The sequence below is a fragment of the Tupaia chinensis genome, unplaced genomic scaffold (genome assembly GCF_000334495.1).
Source record: "Tupaia chinensis unplaced genomic scaffold, TupChi_1.0 Scaffold000361_2, whole genome shotgun sequence".
NCBI lineage: Eukaryota > Metazoa > Chordata > Mammalia > Scandentia > Tupaiidae > Tupaia > Tupaia belangeri.
Genome location: NW_006159858.1, coordinates 5,595,040 through 5,611,387, shown reverse-complemented (window position 1 = coordinate 5,611,387; position 16,348 = coordinate 5,595,040). Strand labels below are relative to the sequence as shown.

The 16,348-nt window shown below is 40.5% G+C and overlaps 1 protein-coding gene across 1 annotated transcript in view; it reads right to left on the bottom strand.

Moving 5' to 3' along the window:
- CYP20A1 (cytochrome P450 family 20 subfamily A member 1) overlaps positions 1-16,348 on the bottom strand; it is a gene marked incomplete in the record, with an annotated part of 58,576 nt that overhangs the window by 18,820 nt on the left and 23,408 nt on the right. The window contains 5 exon segments of the mRNA XM_027773659.1: positions 808-928; positions 1,965-2,019; positions 3,243-3,358; positions 8,538-8,616; positions 11,447-11,614. Of these exon segments, the coding sequence (XP_027629460.1) occupies positions 808-928; positions 1,965-2,019; positions 3,243-3,358; positions 8,538-8,616; positions 11,447-11,614 (539 nt within the window).

The window sequence follows — 16,348 nt, the reverse complement described above, 5'->3', positions numbered from 1 at the left end:
CCGTATAGCAAAACCCTCCCCCCGCCCCCCCCCCAAAAAAAAAAAAACAAAGAAAAAAAGATCATGGGCTGGCAGGTGGTGTGGTGTTTAAGGTGCACTGGACTCCCACATGGGTGGCCCTGGTTCGAGTTCTGGACCTGATGGCTTGCTTTCTCATTTTCTCTTTCTCTCTCACTCTGTCCCTTCCGGTAACATACAAATAAATAAATAAATACATAAAGTTAAATAAAATAATTCTAAAAAAAAAAGATCCTAACCATCCTATTTCCCAATGTGGCTGTTATCATTCTGTATTCCCACCAAGGAATGAGTGTCTCACTTGTTTGACATCACTGGTACCTTTTTTTAAAATTAAGCTTGCTATAGGTGTGTGTATGTGCAGGAGAGAGAGAGACAGAGACAGAGATAGAGGGAAAGTAAGAAAGCATTCCCCAGGGGAGATAAGCATGCTGTAATCCCTTCTCCATTCTTCTCTTGGGATTCTGGACATGTACCACACACACCCAGCTTGTTTTTCAAGCCACTGGGTCCAGAATTCTAACCACATACTTTGCCATGTGGGATGCTGCTGCCTTCGCCATCAAGCCACTGGCTGGGCCTCATTAGCCCTATTTAGTACAGGCTAATTTAAAGGTTTCCCAGACTATCTTATGATTTTAAAAAGCAGATTCAATGATCTATTAAAACCTATATGTAAATATTTTAAGTACTATATAGATATGTAACTTTCCTAGATAGAATAGTTTTAACCTGATCCAGTGACATTTACTATTTGATGATCTCCTCTTACTTTTATTGTGTTCTTACCGGAGCTGCTCGATTTTCTCTGGAGTAATGGGGTTCTTCCCAAAAACATGGTCTATCTCTTCATATAGCTTTTTTTGAACTTCTTCAGAGGTGGTTAGAAAGCAGATTGCCCAGGTGCACACTGGATGAATGATATATAACACCATTAAGGGAACTTAGAAACATATCACACAAATTAGAATTTTAAATGAAAATCACCTTCAATCCCATCAAGAGAAATCTTTGAAGTCATGATTTCTGTGGCCTATATCCTCTGCCAGTAGAATATAATAGCAGCCTGGGTTAGAGTCAAAGTGAAAAGCAGTAGGAGGAAATGGAAAAGTTCACTGTTCCAGTTAGAAAGGTGTCAACAGCAGGTCATTTTAAAGGTACTAACTACAATTCACAATTCCTAAAATGTGTCAAAAATTTATGGCAAATTTCAGAGGTAGCATCCCCCACTTGGGGTTAAAAAAATAAAAAAGGCACCTATGTGAATCAAGCCTTTTTTTTTTTTTTTTGAGAGTTTTTTTTGCTATAGGGCGCGTACGCTCACCAGACAGACAGAGAAAGACAGAGAGATAGAAAGTGAGAAATCACCCCCCAGGGGGGGATGGCCATGCTGCAATCCCTTCTCCTCCATTCTCCTCTCGGGATCTTGGGCACGCACGCACACATGCCCAGTGTGAGTTTAAGCCACTGGGTCCAGGGCTCGAACCACGGTTGTCTACGTGGGAGTCCAGCGACATAGCCATTACGCTAACTGCTGGTCCCTGTGAATCAAGCCTTTGAAAAAAGTATAGGAAGGGGGACCAGCAGTTAGCGTAATGGCTATGTCGCTGGACTCCCACGTAGACAACCGTGGTTCGAGCCCTGGACCCAGTGGCTTAAACTCACACTGGGCATGTGTGCGTGCGTGCCCAAGATCCCGAGAGGAGAATGGAGGAGATGGGATTGCGGTGTGGCCATCCCCACCATCAGTGATTTCTCGCTTTCTGTCTCTCTGTCTCTCTCTGGAGAGCACACGTGCCCTATAGCAAAAACCTCTCCAAAAAAAAAAAAAATGTATAGGAAGGGATGTTATAAAGAGGTCTTACAAATAGTATTTCTTTTATTTTAGAAAAGCCTCATCTTTGTATATCTTATAGTTTACCTGAAATAACTCAGTTAATACTTACATTTTGCAGTTATTATACAGCCAGCCAGAGAAAATATCATACTGTCTTCAAGTATCTAAGAAACAAAAGTAAGTTTAGAAAGTGTGAAGTGTAAGGTGGCCTATATTAGGCCCTACTAAAATAATCTAGGGTATAAAATTAGAGTTAACAAAAGGAAAACAAATTTTATTATGCTTTCACTAAATTTAACTCTGTAATGTGGAAACAAACCTAAATAGAGCATTGCTTTTTTGAGGAAATAAACATTTATCTTTTGGTCATATTACTGACTCATAACATACTTTGGCTCAGTCCTCTCTTTCTGGCTTGGCCTCATATACCAACAAACTCTTGGGAAGCATGGAGAAGAGCCTGCCATTTGTCTTTGTAGCCTGACTTAATTTCTACACCTGCACACAGAAAACCACTTCTAGTTTAAGGACTTGCAGGTGCTAGAGTAGAGCAGATATTTCCTACAATGAACAAGTGAGTTTTAAGCCACTGGGTCCGGGACGTGAACTGCGGTCGACTACGTGGGAGTCCAGCGACATAGCCATTACGCTAACTGCTGGTTCCCCCTGCCATTTGTCTTTGTAGCCTGACTTAATTTCTACACCTGCACACAGAAAACCACTTCTAGTTTAAGGACTTGCAGGTGCTAGAGTAGAGCACATATTTCCTACAATGAACAAGTGTGGCAATAATAACTCTTTTTTTTTTTTTTTTTGAGAGGTTTTCGCTATAGGGCATGTGTGCTCGCCAGAGAGACAGAAAGTGAGAAATCACCCCCCCCAAGGGGGATGGCCACGCCGCAATCCCTTCTCCTCCATTCTCCTCTCAGGATCTTGGGCACGCATGCACACGCACCCAGCATGAGTTTAAGCTGCCGGGTCTGGGACTCGAACCGCAGTCGACTACATGGGAGTCCAGCAACATAGCCATTACACTAACTGCTGGGCCCAATAATGACTCATTCTTGTCCTTTGCCTGACAAAACCACAAAAGCAGTGGTGCACTGATGGTAACAGACCTGTGCCATGAACAAGCTACATTGCCACACCTGCAGAGTGGCTTAGTCTGTAAAGGCTTACACAAATCTTTCTACGCGTTTATGATCAGAGACTTCTGGCTCAATATTTGCTTATCCATGTATTAAATAATATACAGCTGCTTCAAAGAGCTAACTAACAGGAGACTAAGTTCTTGTTCTACCTGTGATGTACAATAAAAGAGAAGTCATTGAGTTCTACGAGAGCAGTTGGACTAAAATGAATGAAAAGCACACTATAGTTACATTACCTGTTGGTCATTAAGGTCCCCCTGTACTAAGGAGTCAATGAAAACATGTTGACTGAAAGTCCTTCCTTTTCGTTCTTTGATGATTTTCTTTAAAATAGATTCCAGCTGCATAAGGGCTTAGAGAAAAAAAAAAAAAATTTACAGTACAAGCATTTTGGGAGATTCAACTTTTTTTTTTGCTAGAGGGCATGTGGACTCCCTAGAAAGAGACAGACAGAGAAAGAGAAAAGGAGAAAGCACACCTTAAAGGGAGTGATCACACTGCAATCCCTTCTCCATCATGTTTCCCTCTTTCTGGGAATGCATGCACATGAGTTTGGCATGTTTCCCAAGTGGCCAGGTTCTGGGACTCAAACCATCTGATTGGCCATGTGCGATAGCCGTCAATTTTCTAAAAAAATTCTGCACAATGTTACTATGTGTAAAAAAAAAAAAACCGTCAAAGATGATAATCTATAATAAAAAAAGCTAATTTATGTCTAAACTCATCTGTTTTCTTTTTCTCCTTCTTGCTAAATTTAATATATATGTCAAAAAAGGCATAAAACATAGAAGTACAGTTTGAGGGATAATTATAAAGCAAAGGCCCGTATTCATAACCACACAGGTCAAGCAGCAGAACAATGCAGGCAACTCAGTGGCCCCCACACATCTAAGCTTCTGCCCTGGCGTTATCCACCTTCCTTCTAAATTCTGTCCTCTCAACTCCAGCCCCTCTCTCACATCAGGCATCACTCATTCAGGAACAGAACTACATATAAAATAGCCAGTAAATTCGTGAAACCTGAAAGATAAAAATAACTGATACCTGGGGCTGGTAGATGGGATGGTGGTTAAGGGCTCTGGACTCCCACATGGCCAACCGCAGTTCAAATCATGGACTAGCGGCTTGCTTTCTCTCTCTCTCTCTCTCTCTCTCTCTCTCTCTCTCTCACTCTGCCCCTCTTTGGTCAAATTAAGATAAATAAATAAATAAATAAAGTTTAAAAAATTCTTAAAAAAAAACCACCCTGATATCTAATGATCAATAAAATTCTCTAAAGTTCCATTTCAGTCCTCATTATACTTGACCTCCCACATCAATAAGGGCATAATTTACTGTTCAGGACTCCACAGTCTTCTGAATTTCCCATTTCTCTTTCAATTTACTGCCTACTCATTCTTAGTCTCTCTCTCTTTTATTATTCCTTCTCATCACCTGAATTCCTTAATGAACCTCTTCTTCTCTATGTATATTCACTAACGTGGTCATCTCTAGTCTGAAAGATTTAAGCACAATCTATACACTGGACACTTCCAATTCTATATTTCTAAATAGGACCTTTTTACCCTGATGCCAGACTCAGTTTTAAAGAATTATTTTATTTTAATTAATTTACTTATTTATTTTAATTTGACCAGGGAGGGACAGAGAGAGAGAGTGAAAAGGTGAGAAAGCAAGCCGCCAGGTCTGGGACTCAAACCACAGTCACCCAATATGGGAGTCTAGGACTCCTAACCACCATGGCACCTGCCTGCCTCTTTACTGGTTCTTTAAAAAGCTTCTCAGGTGATCTAACAACAACTTCAAAATATCCAGTTCAATATTTGAAGGACATTAAATTTATTATTTAAGAATAGTTTGTTTGGGACCAGCAGTTAGCGTAATGGCTATGTCACTGGACTCCCATGTAATCGACCGCAGTTCAAGTCCTGGACCCGGTGACTTAAACTCATGCCAGGCGCGTGTGCGTGCGTGTCCAAGATCCCGAGAGGAGAATGGAGGAGAAGGGACTGCGGCGTGGCCATCTCCCCTGGGGGGTGATTTCTCGCTTTCTATCTCTCTGTCTCTCTCTGTCTGTCTGGTGAGCACATGCACCCTCTAGCGAAAACCTTTAAAAAAATAAAAATAGTTTAATTTTATCTGTTGTTATTTTAAATTTGCTATAGGGCACGTGTGCTCACCAGCGAGAGACAGAGGAAGAGGGAAGGACAGTGAGAAAGCAAGTCACCAGGTCCAGGACTTAAGTAGGGTGGCCACGTGGGAGTGTATCACCTTAACCACCGCTTGCCTGGGGCACATTAAATTTAACATACCAAACATAATGAATTTTCCTCCCAAACTGGATCTTCCCATATTCTTCCCTATCTTATTTCCTAATAACATCATTTTCTAATGTTTTAAGCCTAAAATCTTAAAGTCTTACTCTTTCTTATACCCCACATTTAATCTCTCAGCCAATGTTGATGATTCTATCTTCAAAATATATAATTATTTGCTTATTCTTTTTGGGGGAAGAGGGTGTTTTGCAAGTTCTACTACCTATCACCTGCTCTGCACATTGTCTCTCACCTGGTTCATTGCAATATCCCCTTAATTAGTATCTCTGTTTCTGTTCTGGGCCCTTAGAGTCAAAACACCAGAGTAATCCTCTTTAAACGTAACTCAGATCATAACTCTGCTCAAAACCGTCAGGTGGCTTCCTATCTCATAGTAATAACCTGGTCAAACGATGGTCTATAAGTCACACAAAATCTCTCTTTCTTTTTAGTCTTATTTAAAAAAAAATTTTATTCATTTCTTCCTATGGTAGCATGTGTGAACACATGAGATAAAGTTCCCAGGCTTCCAGTTCTTCAGGATCTTGGGTACTCATGTTCACACCCAGCATGTTTTCAGGCTAATGTGGGCACCTAAACCCATGGTTGACCATGAGGCTTCCAGAACTGCAGTCCAGGACACTAGGGATTACATCAGTTGGGCCCCCATTCCACTCTTTTTGGCCTGACCTCTTGCTGCTCCTCTTATAATTCATTTCAGTCCAGCCACATAGGCCTCTCTTGTACTTCAGATAAACCAGGAAGAGTCCCACCTCAAGGACTATGTAATTACTTTTCATCTTTTCTTCTGACATCTGGGTATCCACACGATCCGTATGAATTCCTCTATTTTTGCAAGTCTGCTCAAAAGTCACCTCTTCCTGGAGAGGTCTTTCTTAATAATCACTTAAAATCACAACCTCTCCACCTTTGGCACTTTCTAACTCCCTTCCAGTTTTATATTACTCCACAGTATTTGTCATCTTTTAACATACTAATTAATCAACTGTACCGATTTAGATTATTATCTATCTCTTCCCACTACATTGTGGTACCATAAGGGCAAGAAATTTTGTTTAGGTTCCTTAGCACCTAAAATATGCCAAAATAATACTGATCTTCACTAAATATTTACAGAATAGGACGAATATAATAAACATTAGTTATTTAAATATGACATTACTAACACTGTAATGGAGTAGTTCCTGAACTTTGCTACACATTAGAATCACCTGGAAAGTTTTTTAAAGAACCAGTAAAGGGGCAGGCAGGTGCCATGGTGGTTAGGAGTGCTAGACTCCCACATGGCCAACTGTGGCTTGAGTCCCAGACCTGGCGGCTTGCTTTCTCACTTTTTCACTCTCTCTCTCTGTCCCCCCCTGGTCAAAATAAAAAATAAAATTAATTAATTGATTAATTAAAATAATTCTTTTTTTGGGGGGGGGAGAGTTTTTTGTTTTGTTTTGTTTTTGCTATAGGGCGTGTGCGCTCGCCAGACAGACAGAAAGAGACAGAGAGACAAAAAGCAAGAAATCACCCCCCAGGAGGGATGGCCACGCCGCAATCCCTTCTCCTCCATTCTCCTCTCAGGATCTTGGGCACGCACGCACACGTGCCCAGTGTGAGTTTAAGCCACCAGGTCCGGGTCTTGAACCGTGGTCAACTACGTGGGAGTCCAGCAACATAGCCATTACACTAACTACTGGTCCCCCTAGACTATCTATTTTTATTTAGAAACAAAGATTATAACATTAATTTTCACTTTCTATTAATTTAACCAATACTTCTAAAGTACATTTTTTAAATCAAGAAGAACTAATTTAAACATACTTATCGAGATAATCAGAAGGGTAATGAAACCAGGTAACAGAAAAACTGTCAATTAAATTACGTTTTTTTGGGACCAGCAGTTAGTGTAATGGCTATGTCGCTGAACTCCCATGTAGCTGACCGCGGTTCGAGTCCCGGACCCGTTGGCTTAAAACTCAAGCCAGGCATGTGTGCGTGCGTGCCCAAGATTCCGAGAGGAGAATGGAGAAGGGACTGCTGTGTGGCCATCCACCCTGGAGGGTGATTTCTCACTTCTATCTCTCTGTCTCTCTGTCTTTCTGGCAAGCACACATGCCTTAAAGAAAAAACCTCTCCAAAAAAAAATTAGCTTTTTTTGACTTCTGTTAAGACAAAGGAATCACTGGAATAGAAATCTAATGAGGGCAAGAATTTTTGTCTCCTATGCATGGAATAGGAAACACACAGGCAGCTTCAATAAATATTTATAAAAAGAATGAAGGAAGGGCCAGCCCCATAGTGCAGTGGTTAAGCACAATAAATTGAGAGCTGTATCCCACATGGACTGTAGTGCTGGACGCCACATGGCCAACCATGGTTAATATCCCCAGTTCACCCTGAAAACACACCAAATGTACACATGGGTACATAAGGTCCTGAGGAACTGGGGGGCTGGAAGTCTCTCTCTGTCTCTCTCTCATGGATGCATACATGCTCTCATAAAATAAATAAATACTTTTAAAAACAAGAAAGGTTTTAATCAGCGTTATGATCTGAGCTAAGTTTTAAGAAGATCATTCTGGCTGCTGTGATAAACTTTAAGGGCCCAGAGCAGCAGCAGACAAATTAGGGGCCTACTGAAATGAACCAGTCAAGATAGAGAACATGGCAGATCAGGTGATAGGAAGGAGGAATCTCTTCAAAAAAGAGTAAGGAGTATGTAAAGGAGATACTTAGGCCCAGGTGGGAGGATGCTACTGCACAATACTAGACCCACGTGGGAGGCCCCAGGTTCACACCTTGGGTAGACCTATGCTGGTAGTGCCCGTGGTATGCCAATAATCATGGCTGGCTGGAAGATGGAGATGATGGGCTGCATCATAGCAAGACCCTGTCAAGGATACCTGCCGGTGTCTCTCATGAAATAAATAAACTTAAAAAAAAAAAAAAAAGCTGGGCACACATATTCTTGTTGGGCTGAGCCTGCTCCATGGCTCAGTAGTCATGGACTGCTCAAGCAGAGCCAGATCTCACATGGTGACTGTAGTTTGTGTCCTGTACCTGCTGACATGAAACACGATAGGCCTGATGGAAGGAGACTGTGACATGATCACTCCCCATGGAAAGCGCGTGCCTCTCTCTCACACAGGCATTCTAACTTTATGAATAAAGAAAACTTAAAAACAAGTTAACAGTGGATAAACTTACCATCTTCATATTGTTTTTTCCGAGTTGTACTTTTATCAAGGGAACCATCTAGAAAGCCTTTTCCAATCTCGGACCAAACCTGAGAATTGGAAAATATACATATCTATTACCTAGTAGGTAGATTTTCTAAATAACACAGAGCAACATACACTAATGACTAAGGAACTACTTTCTCACCAATAAATCTGATAATTAAGCTCTCCTTTTAATTAGGGTGCATAATCATTTTCTCCATAGTATCTGAGGATAAGATACAAAATATATATTTTTATAATTTTAGTCAAGGCACTTTCAAACTAATTATAACTGTAATTATATTAAAGGTCAACCACATCAATCCAGCCTACTAAAATTTTGTGTGAAGAAATGGGTACTCAGCACACAGCACTTCTTCTAAACAGAGAGGTAAAGTGGCTTTCTTGATATGAACTATCAGTTTTCATGGATTCAAACTAAAGTTGGAAAACAAAAAGTTCCTTATATTTAGAAATGGAGAGTGAAAAAAGGATATGGCAATAGAGTCAACTCTCAATTTTTTTGGAATTATGGCACAAAGGGATACATAAAATTCACAGATATTTACAAATATTTTTTCAAAGAATTATTTTATTTAATTTTATTTATTATTATTACTTTTTAATTTGACCAGAGGGAGACAGAGAGAGAAATAAGAAGCTTGGGGCCAACATGTGGCACGCTGGTTAAGGCACTGGACTCCCACATGAGCAACTGTGGTTCAAGTCCCAGACCCAGCCGCTTGAAAATCATACTGGGCGCATCTGTACACATACCCAAAATCCTAAGAGGAGAATGCAGGAGAAGAGATTGGGCATGGCCATCCCTCCTGAGGAGTGATTTCTCACTTTCCCCTTTCTCTCTCTCTGTCTCTCTTGGTGAGCACACACATTCTCTAGCAAAAACCTAAGAAATAAAGTATCAACACCAGTCCCTTGGCCTAGTAGTTAAGGAAACTGGATCCCACATTGCTGACCTGGCATCAGAGGCTTAAAAAAAATTACTGACAATAATATGCATGATTAAGCCACTATGCAGTATATTCTGGATGGGAAATCACATTTTGTATGCTGTGATGATGTTCAGAGAATGAATGTAAATTAATTAATTAAAAAAGTTTCAGAAAAAAAAAAAAAAAAACATGTTGGGCACGTGTGCATGCATGCCCAAAATCCTGAGAGGAAAATGGGGGAGAAGGGTTTGAGTTGCCTCCATTCCCCCAAAAGTGCTTTCTTACTTTCTCTGTCTCTCTGTCTCTCTCCAGTGAGCAGATGTACCTTGTGACAAATTAAAAAACAAAAACAAAAAAATCTATGTAGGATAGGTATAAGCAGCTAGAAGACACAGGGAACAATAACGGAGGCCTCTATAAAAAGTTTTGGAGCCAGGAGATGGTGTAGCAGCAGTCTCTGACTCCCACATGGGCAACTGTGGTTCGAATCCTGGACCCAAAGACTTGAAACTCACGCCACATGTGTGTGAATATGTGCCCAAGAACTCAGGAGGATAACGGAGAAGGGATTGTAGTGTGGACATCCCCCCTGCAGGGTGATTTCCCACTTTCCCTCTCACTCTGTTTCCGTTTCTGTCTCTCTCTCTCTGGCGAGCGCACACGCCCTAAGGCAAAAACCTCATAGAAAAAAAAAAGATGTCTTGCCAACATGAAAAAAAGTACAGGCATCAATAACTAGGTCAAAAACTGATTCTTCATTAAAATGAGAAAACATTTTATAAATTCCTTAACCAATATATTTTGCCTGAGTATAGAGTGGTGAGTTTACCATGCAAAGAGAAATTCAGAGTCAACTTTCCACTTTTTTTATGCACCTGAATGTTAATGTTCTATAAGAAACACATGCATATATACATAGATATATATGTACATACACACGGATATGTGTATATATATTGGGTAAGTGGGAAAGTCATGACAGACTTTTACATAGAAAAACATAGAAAAATATGTCATGACTTTCCCGATGACCTTATTTATGTTTTAGCAGTCTGACATATATATATATATATATACACACACACACACATATATACATTTACTTTATTTTATTTTTTTTTTATTTTTGAGAGGTTTTTGCTATAGGGCGTGTGCGCTCGCCAGAAAAATAGAGAGACAGAGAGACAGAGACAGAAAGCGAGAAATCGGCGCCCCAGTTCTCCTTTATTCTCCTCTCAGGATCTTGGGCACACACGCACAGGCACCGGTGTGAATTTAAACCACCAGGTCCAGAACTAGAACCACGGTCGACTACATGGGAGTTCAGCGACATAGCCATTATGCCAACTGCTGGTCCTGGATGTGTACATTCTTTACAGAGAGATGGAAAGACAGAGAGAGAGAGAAAGCACTCCCTGATGGGACATGGTCATTCCATTCATTTCTTTATCCCATCAGGATTTGGGGCATACATGCACAGGCACCCAGGATGTCTTTCAAGCTTCCAGGGCTGGGATTTGAACTGTGGCCAGGTATGTGGTATCCAGTTCCCTTAACCAATAGGCTACAGGGCCTGACCAAGCAGTTTTCAGTTTGTTTGTATTTAACGAGAGAAAAAGAAGGGGAGAGAGAGGTACATTTGACAGGGCATCATACTGCTGCAATCCCCCCAGCCTAGGCATACCCAAAATCCCAAGAGGAGAATGGAGGAGAAGAGATTGGGTACGGCCAGCCCCCCTAAGGAGTGATTTTTCACTTTCCCCTTTCCCCCTTTCCATTCTCCTCTTGGGATCTTGGGCATGCATGCACACACACCTGGCATGAGTTTTAAGCCACTGGGTTCGGGAGGTTTTTATACTATAGAATCTTAAGCATTGCCCTTCAGAGGCAAAGGCTGTACTATCTGATAAAAGAGTAATTTAAAATTTGGCCCTGGACTTACTGTGACATGATTCTTCTGAAAGCGAATGACTTCCTGGTCATCCTCAAACGTACTACCCATTACCATCTGAGTAACAGACTTCACAGCAAAACCAAGGATGTGCTGGCTGAGGGGAACATGCTGGGTCTCCGGGTAGGAAAGCCATTTATCTAACAATTCTTCTGAAAGCTGAAAGAGAACAGAAATCACAAAAATTTACCCTTCCTTATTACTAAATCTTAGAAAAATTCATCAAGCAGGTTCATTTCATTAAGTACACAGATCAACTCTGTTAGCAAATCAAGCAATCAGGTATTCACTTGCTCTAGCAGAGTAACACCAGCTACATCTATAACTTAATCCTCCATGGGTCAGGTTAAAGTTTCTCAAAAGGGCTGATTTGTAAAATAAAACAAAACTACCATCACAAAATAAAAACTGAGAATATAAATTAAAAATTAATACATACAAAGAACTTAAACCTAATGTAAATTAAGAGATCAAAATATTAGTATCTAATTAAAAATAGTAAAGGTCAGCCATAGAGTGCCTGTTACCCACCAATACACATATGTAAAAGTCCTGGACACGCACCAGTGATAGAAATGTCTCAGAGTTTCTTTGTCATTCCCCCAGTCACTAAATATTTCCTAAATTTCCGATGGGAAAAAACCTGTAACAAAAAGATCATAAGCTTTGGAGTCAGAAAAAAAAAAGGTTTTAGTTCTGTCTCCGTAAGATATACCGTGACTTACACTAAGGTTCAGAGACCTCAACTGTTAAATTAGGATGATACAGTTGCTATGATAGAGATAATTATACCCATGTCACATAGTATGGTAAAGGTTTTATGAAGGAATATATGAAGTAATATAAACAAAGCTCCTACCATGTTGGGAATTTAAATTTAAGCTCCTTTCCCATATTGACTCCATGAAAGTTTTGTTAAAATTAAATTTTGTGAGAAAGAGAATACTTGAAATGAAAAGTTTTAGCACAATAGAGGTCTACACCCATTTGAAGTAAAACATATGGAATAAGGGCCAGCAGGTGGCATGGTGGTTAATGTACTGGACCTCTCACATGACCAATCACAGTGGAGTTCTGGACCTGGCGGTTTGCTTGCTCACTTTCTCTCTCTCTTTCTCTCTGTCTCTCTCTGGTCAAATTAAAAATATATAAATGAATGAATAAATAAATACAAATAAATCTTTAAATAAAAGACTTAGGAAAAAAAAAAAGAGAAACATATAGAATATAAGACTGGGCCAGCAGGTGGCTTGGTGGTTAAGGGGCTGGACTCCCACATGTCTGATTATGGTTCAAGTGCCAAACCTGGCAACTTGGTGGCTTGCTTTCTCACTTTCCCTCTCTCTCTAGTGAAAGCATGTGCCCTACAGAGAAATAATGGCAATAATAAACAAAAGTAAGTAATTTTTGAAAAAAGAATATAAGATTTATTTTAGAAAATAGAGAAGGGAAGCTTTAATGACTTCAAAGTATCAAGATTAAGGAACTGAGCTGGCTTTATATACATGCGTTCTAAATTTATTCATTCATTTTCTCTATGAGCAAGAAAGACATAGAAAGACAGACAGGTACCACTACAGGGTTATCATGCTGCAGCGCTAGCCAGCCCCAGATTCTGGGCACATACACAACCTGGCATGTTCTGAGAGGTCTCCAGACACAAACTCGGAACCTTCCCAAGTGAATCAGCCTTGCAGAGCACAGCATTACTGTTCACCCCCTGAGCTAGTTAACATACTTTAAAAGAACTCAGATTTGAGTGAAATATGAAGAAAATAGGAAAAAACTATTCAAATAGAACGTAACAACATAGTTTTTAAATTATTTTCATGTTTGTAACCAACAAAATAATTCCATATACTTGAAAAATGTTAAAAATGTATAGCTGTTATTGAAGTCACATAGCTTCCTGTACACTAAAAAGCAGTAAAGTATTTTGGAAACAAACAATAAAACTATAAACTATAAAACTAGAAGAGCCAATACATATTTGACTGGCAGGTAATGGCAGAAATTCCAAATGTACAAGGTAAGCATTAGGTTGGAAAAAAGCTTTCTTATAGAAACAAAACCATTATCAATAGATAGAAGATAACATTAGGTTTCTTTTTCCTAAATATTAAAGTTCATTAGTTCTCAGAAAACATTTTTCTTGGGGCCGGCAGGTGGCGTGGTGGTTAAGGGTGCTGGATTCCCACATGGCTGACCGTGGTTGGACTCCCGGACCTGGTGGCTTGTTTTCTCACTTTCTCTCTCTCTCTCTCATTCTGTTCCTCTCTTATCAAATTAAAATAAATAAAGTTAAATAAATTTTAAAAAAGAAAACATTTTTCTTAATAAACATGATGCTTTTGCCTTAAAAGAATTCCAGAAATAGTACGTTATTTGTAAAAATTTTAGCTGCTTTGGGATTGTGCGCAGAAATGGAAAACCCAACTAACCTTCAGTGTTCATCCTGATATCCCAGACTGCCAGCCCTCGTCTACGTCACTCTATCTACTCCCAAATGTTCAGTTCTACAAGGGGCTTAGAAGCTGTCAGGCCGAACCCCATGTGACAAAGTTATATCTTCACATTATTCACAGCCGTAGGGTGGAGCCAACTGCTTGAATCCATTCCAAGTATCACATACAAATGCCGATCCTTTACATTGATCCTTATGTTTAAAGTAGAATTTTCTTTGGTATAAAATGTGCAGTCCATTCATTTGTTTATCTGTTCATTTAATTTTCACCAGTGGTTACACTGTTGTCTCACCATTAAATATGTATCGTTTCTTCACCAATTCAAAATGCCACCCATCATAGATTGAATTCCCATGTGAATTTGGTATTGTTCTTAAACAATGTCTATTCTAATGAACTACATATGTACCACTATCATAACTTTGAATTTTTATTATATTTTTATATACTTTTCCTCATTAATATTCTATTTCAAAATTGTCCAAGAGAATGACTTCCAGAATGGCAGAATGCAAACCTTGAACCTTATGGATCTTACTTTTCTCTAAATAGTGAAAATATGCACAATACAACTAAAGTCACCATTTCAGAACTTTGGCAGTTAACCAAAATCACAGTAACACACAGATAAACAGATTTATCCACAGTACATACACACTGAAAAGAAAAAACTGTACACAATGGTAGGGTGACTTCCATTTCGTTTTCCTCCCTAGGTCAGTAGCACAGTAGTCACAGGCCGGCAGCACTGCAAACAACAGAGAGACGTGACATCCTTTGGAGTACTGTTAGAAGTGCCATCCCTGGGGCCAGCAGGTGGCATGATGATTAAGCCACTGGACACACTCACATGGCCGACCAGGGTTCACGTCCTGGACCTGGTGGCTTGCTTTCTCACTTTGCCTCTTTCTCTCTCTGCATCTCTCTCTGGTCAAGTTAAAATAAATGAATGAATAAATAAAATTAAAAAGATAATTCTTTAAAAAAAGAAAGTGCCATACCCACGTCACCAAGATGCTCATAGAAATCGGCAGACTAGGAAATCTCAGGACTCTGTTCTACCCTCAAAATGACTTTAATCAGCCAGCAAAATTGTCACAATCAATTTCGGAAGAACTTGGAAGTATAGTAAAACCTTACAATGGAGCTGGCTTCATGGCCTGGTGGTTGGGCAGCCAGATCCCACATGCTCATTTGCAGGACTGGGATCCGGGACCCAGGTGGCTTGAGAAACATGGAGGCACATGCCCAAAATCCCAAGAGGGAGGGAGAGATAAAGGAGAAGGGATTACAGCACAACCATTTCTCATGGGAGTGCTTTTTCTCTCCCTGTCTCTCTCTGGTGAGTACATGCACACTCTAGAAAACAAAATGAAAAGACTAAAATAGGTTAGATTGCTGGGTTGGTAGGTGGCATGGTGGTTAAGGTGCTGGATTCCTACATGGCCCACTGCAGTTCGATTCCCAGACCTGGCGGCTTGCTTTCTCGCTTTTCCTTTCTTTCTCCCTCTGGTCAAATTAAATAATAATAACAAATGGAAATAAATAAACACTTTAAAAATTAGATTGTTAAAAATCTATATACTGGGGGGAACCAGCAGTTAGCGTAATGGCTATGTCGCTGGACTCCCACGTAGTCAACCGCGGTTCGTGTCCCGGACCCGGTGGCTTAAAACTCACGCCGGGCGCGTGGGCGTGCGTGCCCAAGATCCCGAGAGGAGAATGGAGAAGGGATTGCGGTGTGACCATCCCCCCTGTTTCTCGCTTTCTGTCTCTATGTCTCTCTCTGTCTGTCTGGCGAGCACACGCGCCCTACAGTGAAAATCTCTCAAAAAAAAAAAAATCTATATACTGGGAACCAGCAGTTAGCGTAATGGCTATGTCGCTGGACTCCCACGTAGTCGACCGTGGTTCGCATCTAGGACCCGGTGGCTTAAAACTCACGCTGGCGTGTGTGCGTGCGTGCCCAAGATCCCGAGAGGAGAATGGAGAAGGGATTGCGGTGCGGTGTGACCATCCCCCCTGGGAGGTGATTTCTCGCTTTCTGTCTCTATGTCTGTCTGTCTGGTGAGTGCATGCGCCCTATAGCAAAAAAAACTTCTCCAAAAAAAAAAAAATCTATATACTACTCCCAAAAGACAAGCTCAATTATGAAGACAGGCTGAAAGCAAAAGAACAGAAAAAGGCACAGTACTGGGCCAGCACGTGGTGTGGTGACTAAGATGGCCGGATCCCACATGGCTGACTGCACCATTCCAGTCCTGGACTTGATGGCTTGAAAAAAACATGCTGGGCATGTGTACCTTACATATCCAAAATGCCACGAGGACAAGGGACTGTAATATGCTTTCTTATTCCTGTCCCCTCTTCTATGAAAGTGCAAGCACCCTCTGGCAAATTAAAAAAAAAAAAAAAAAAAATAAAAGAG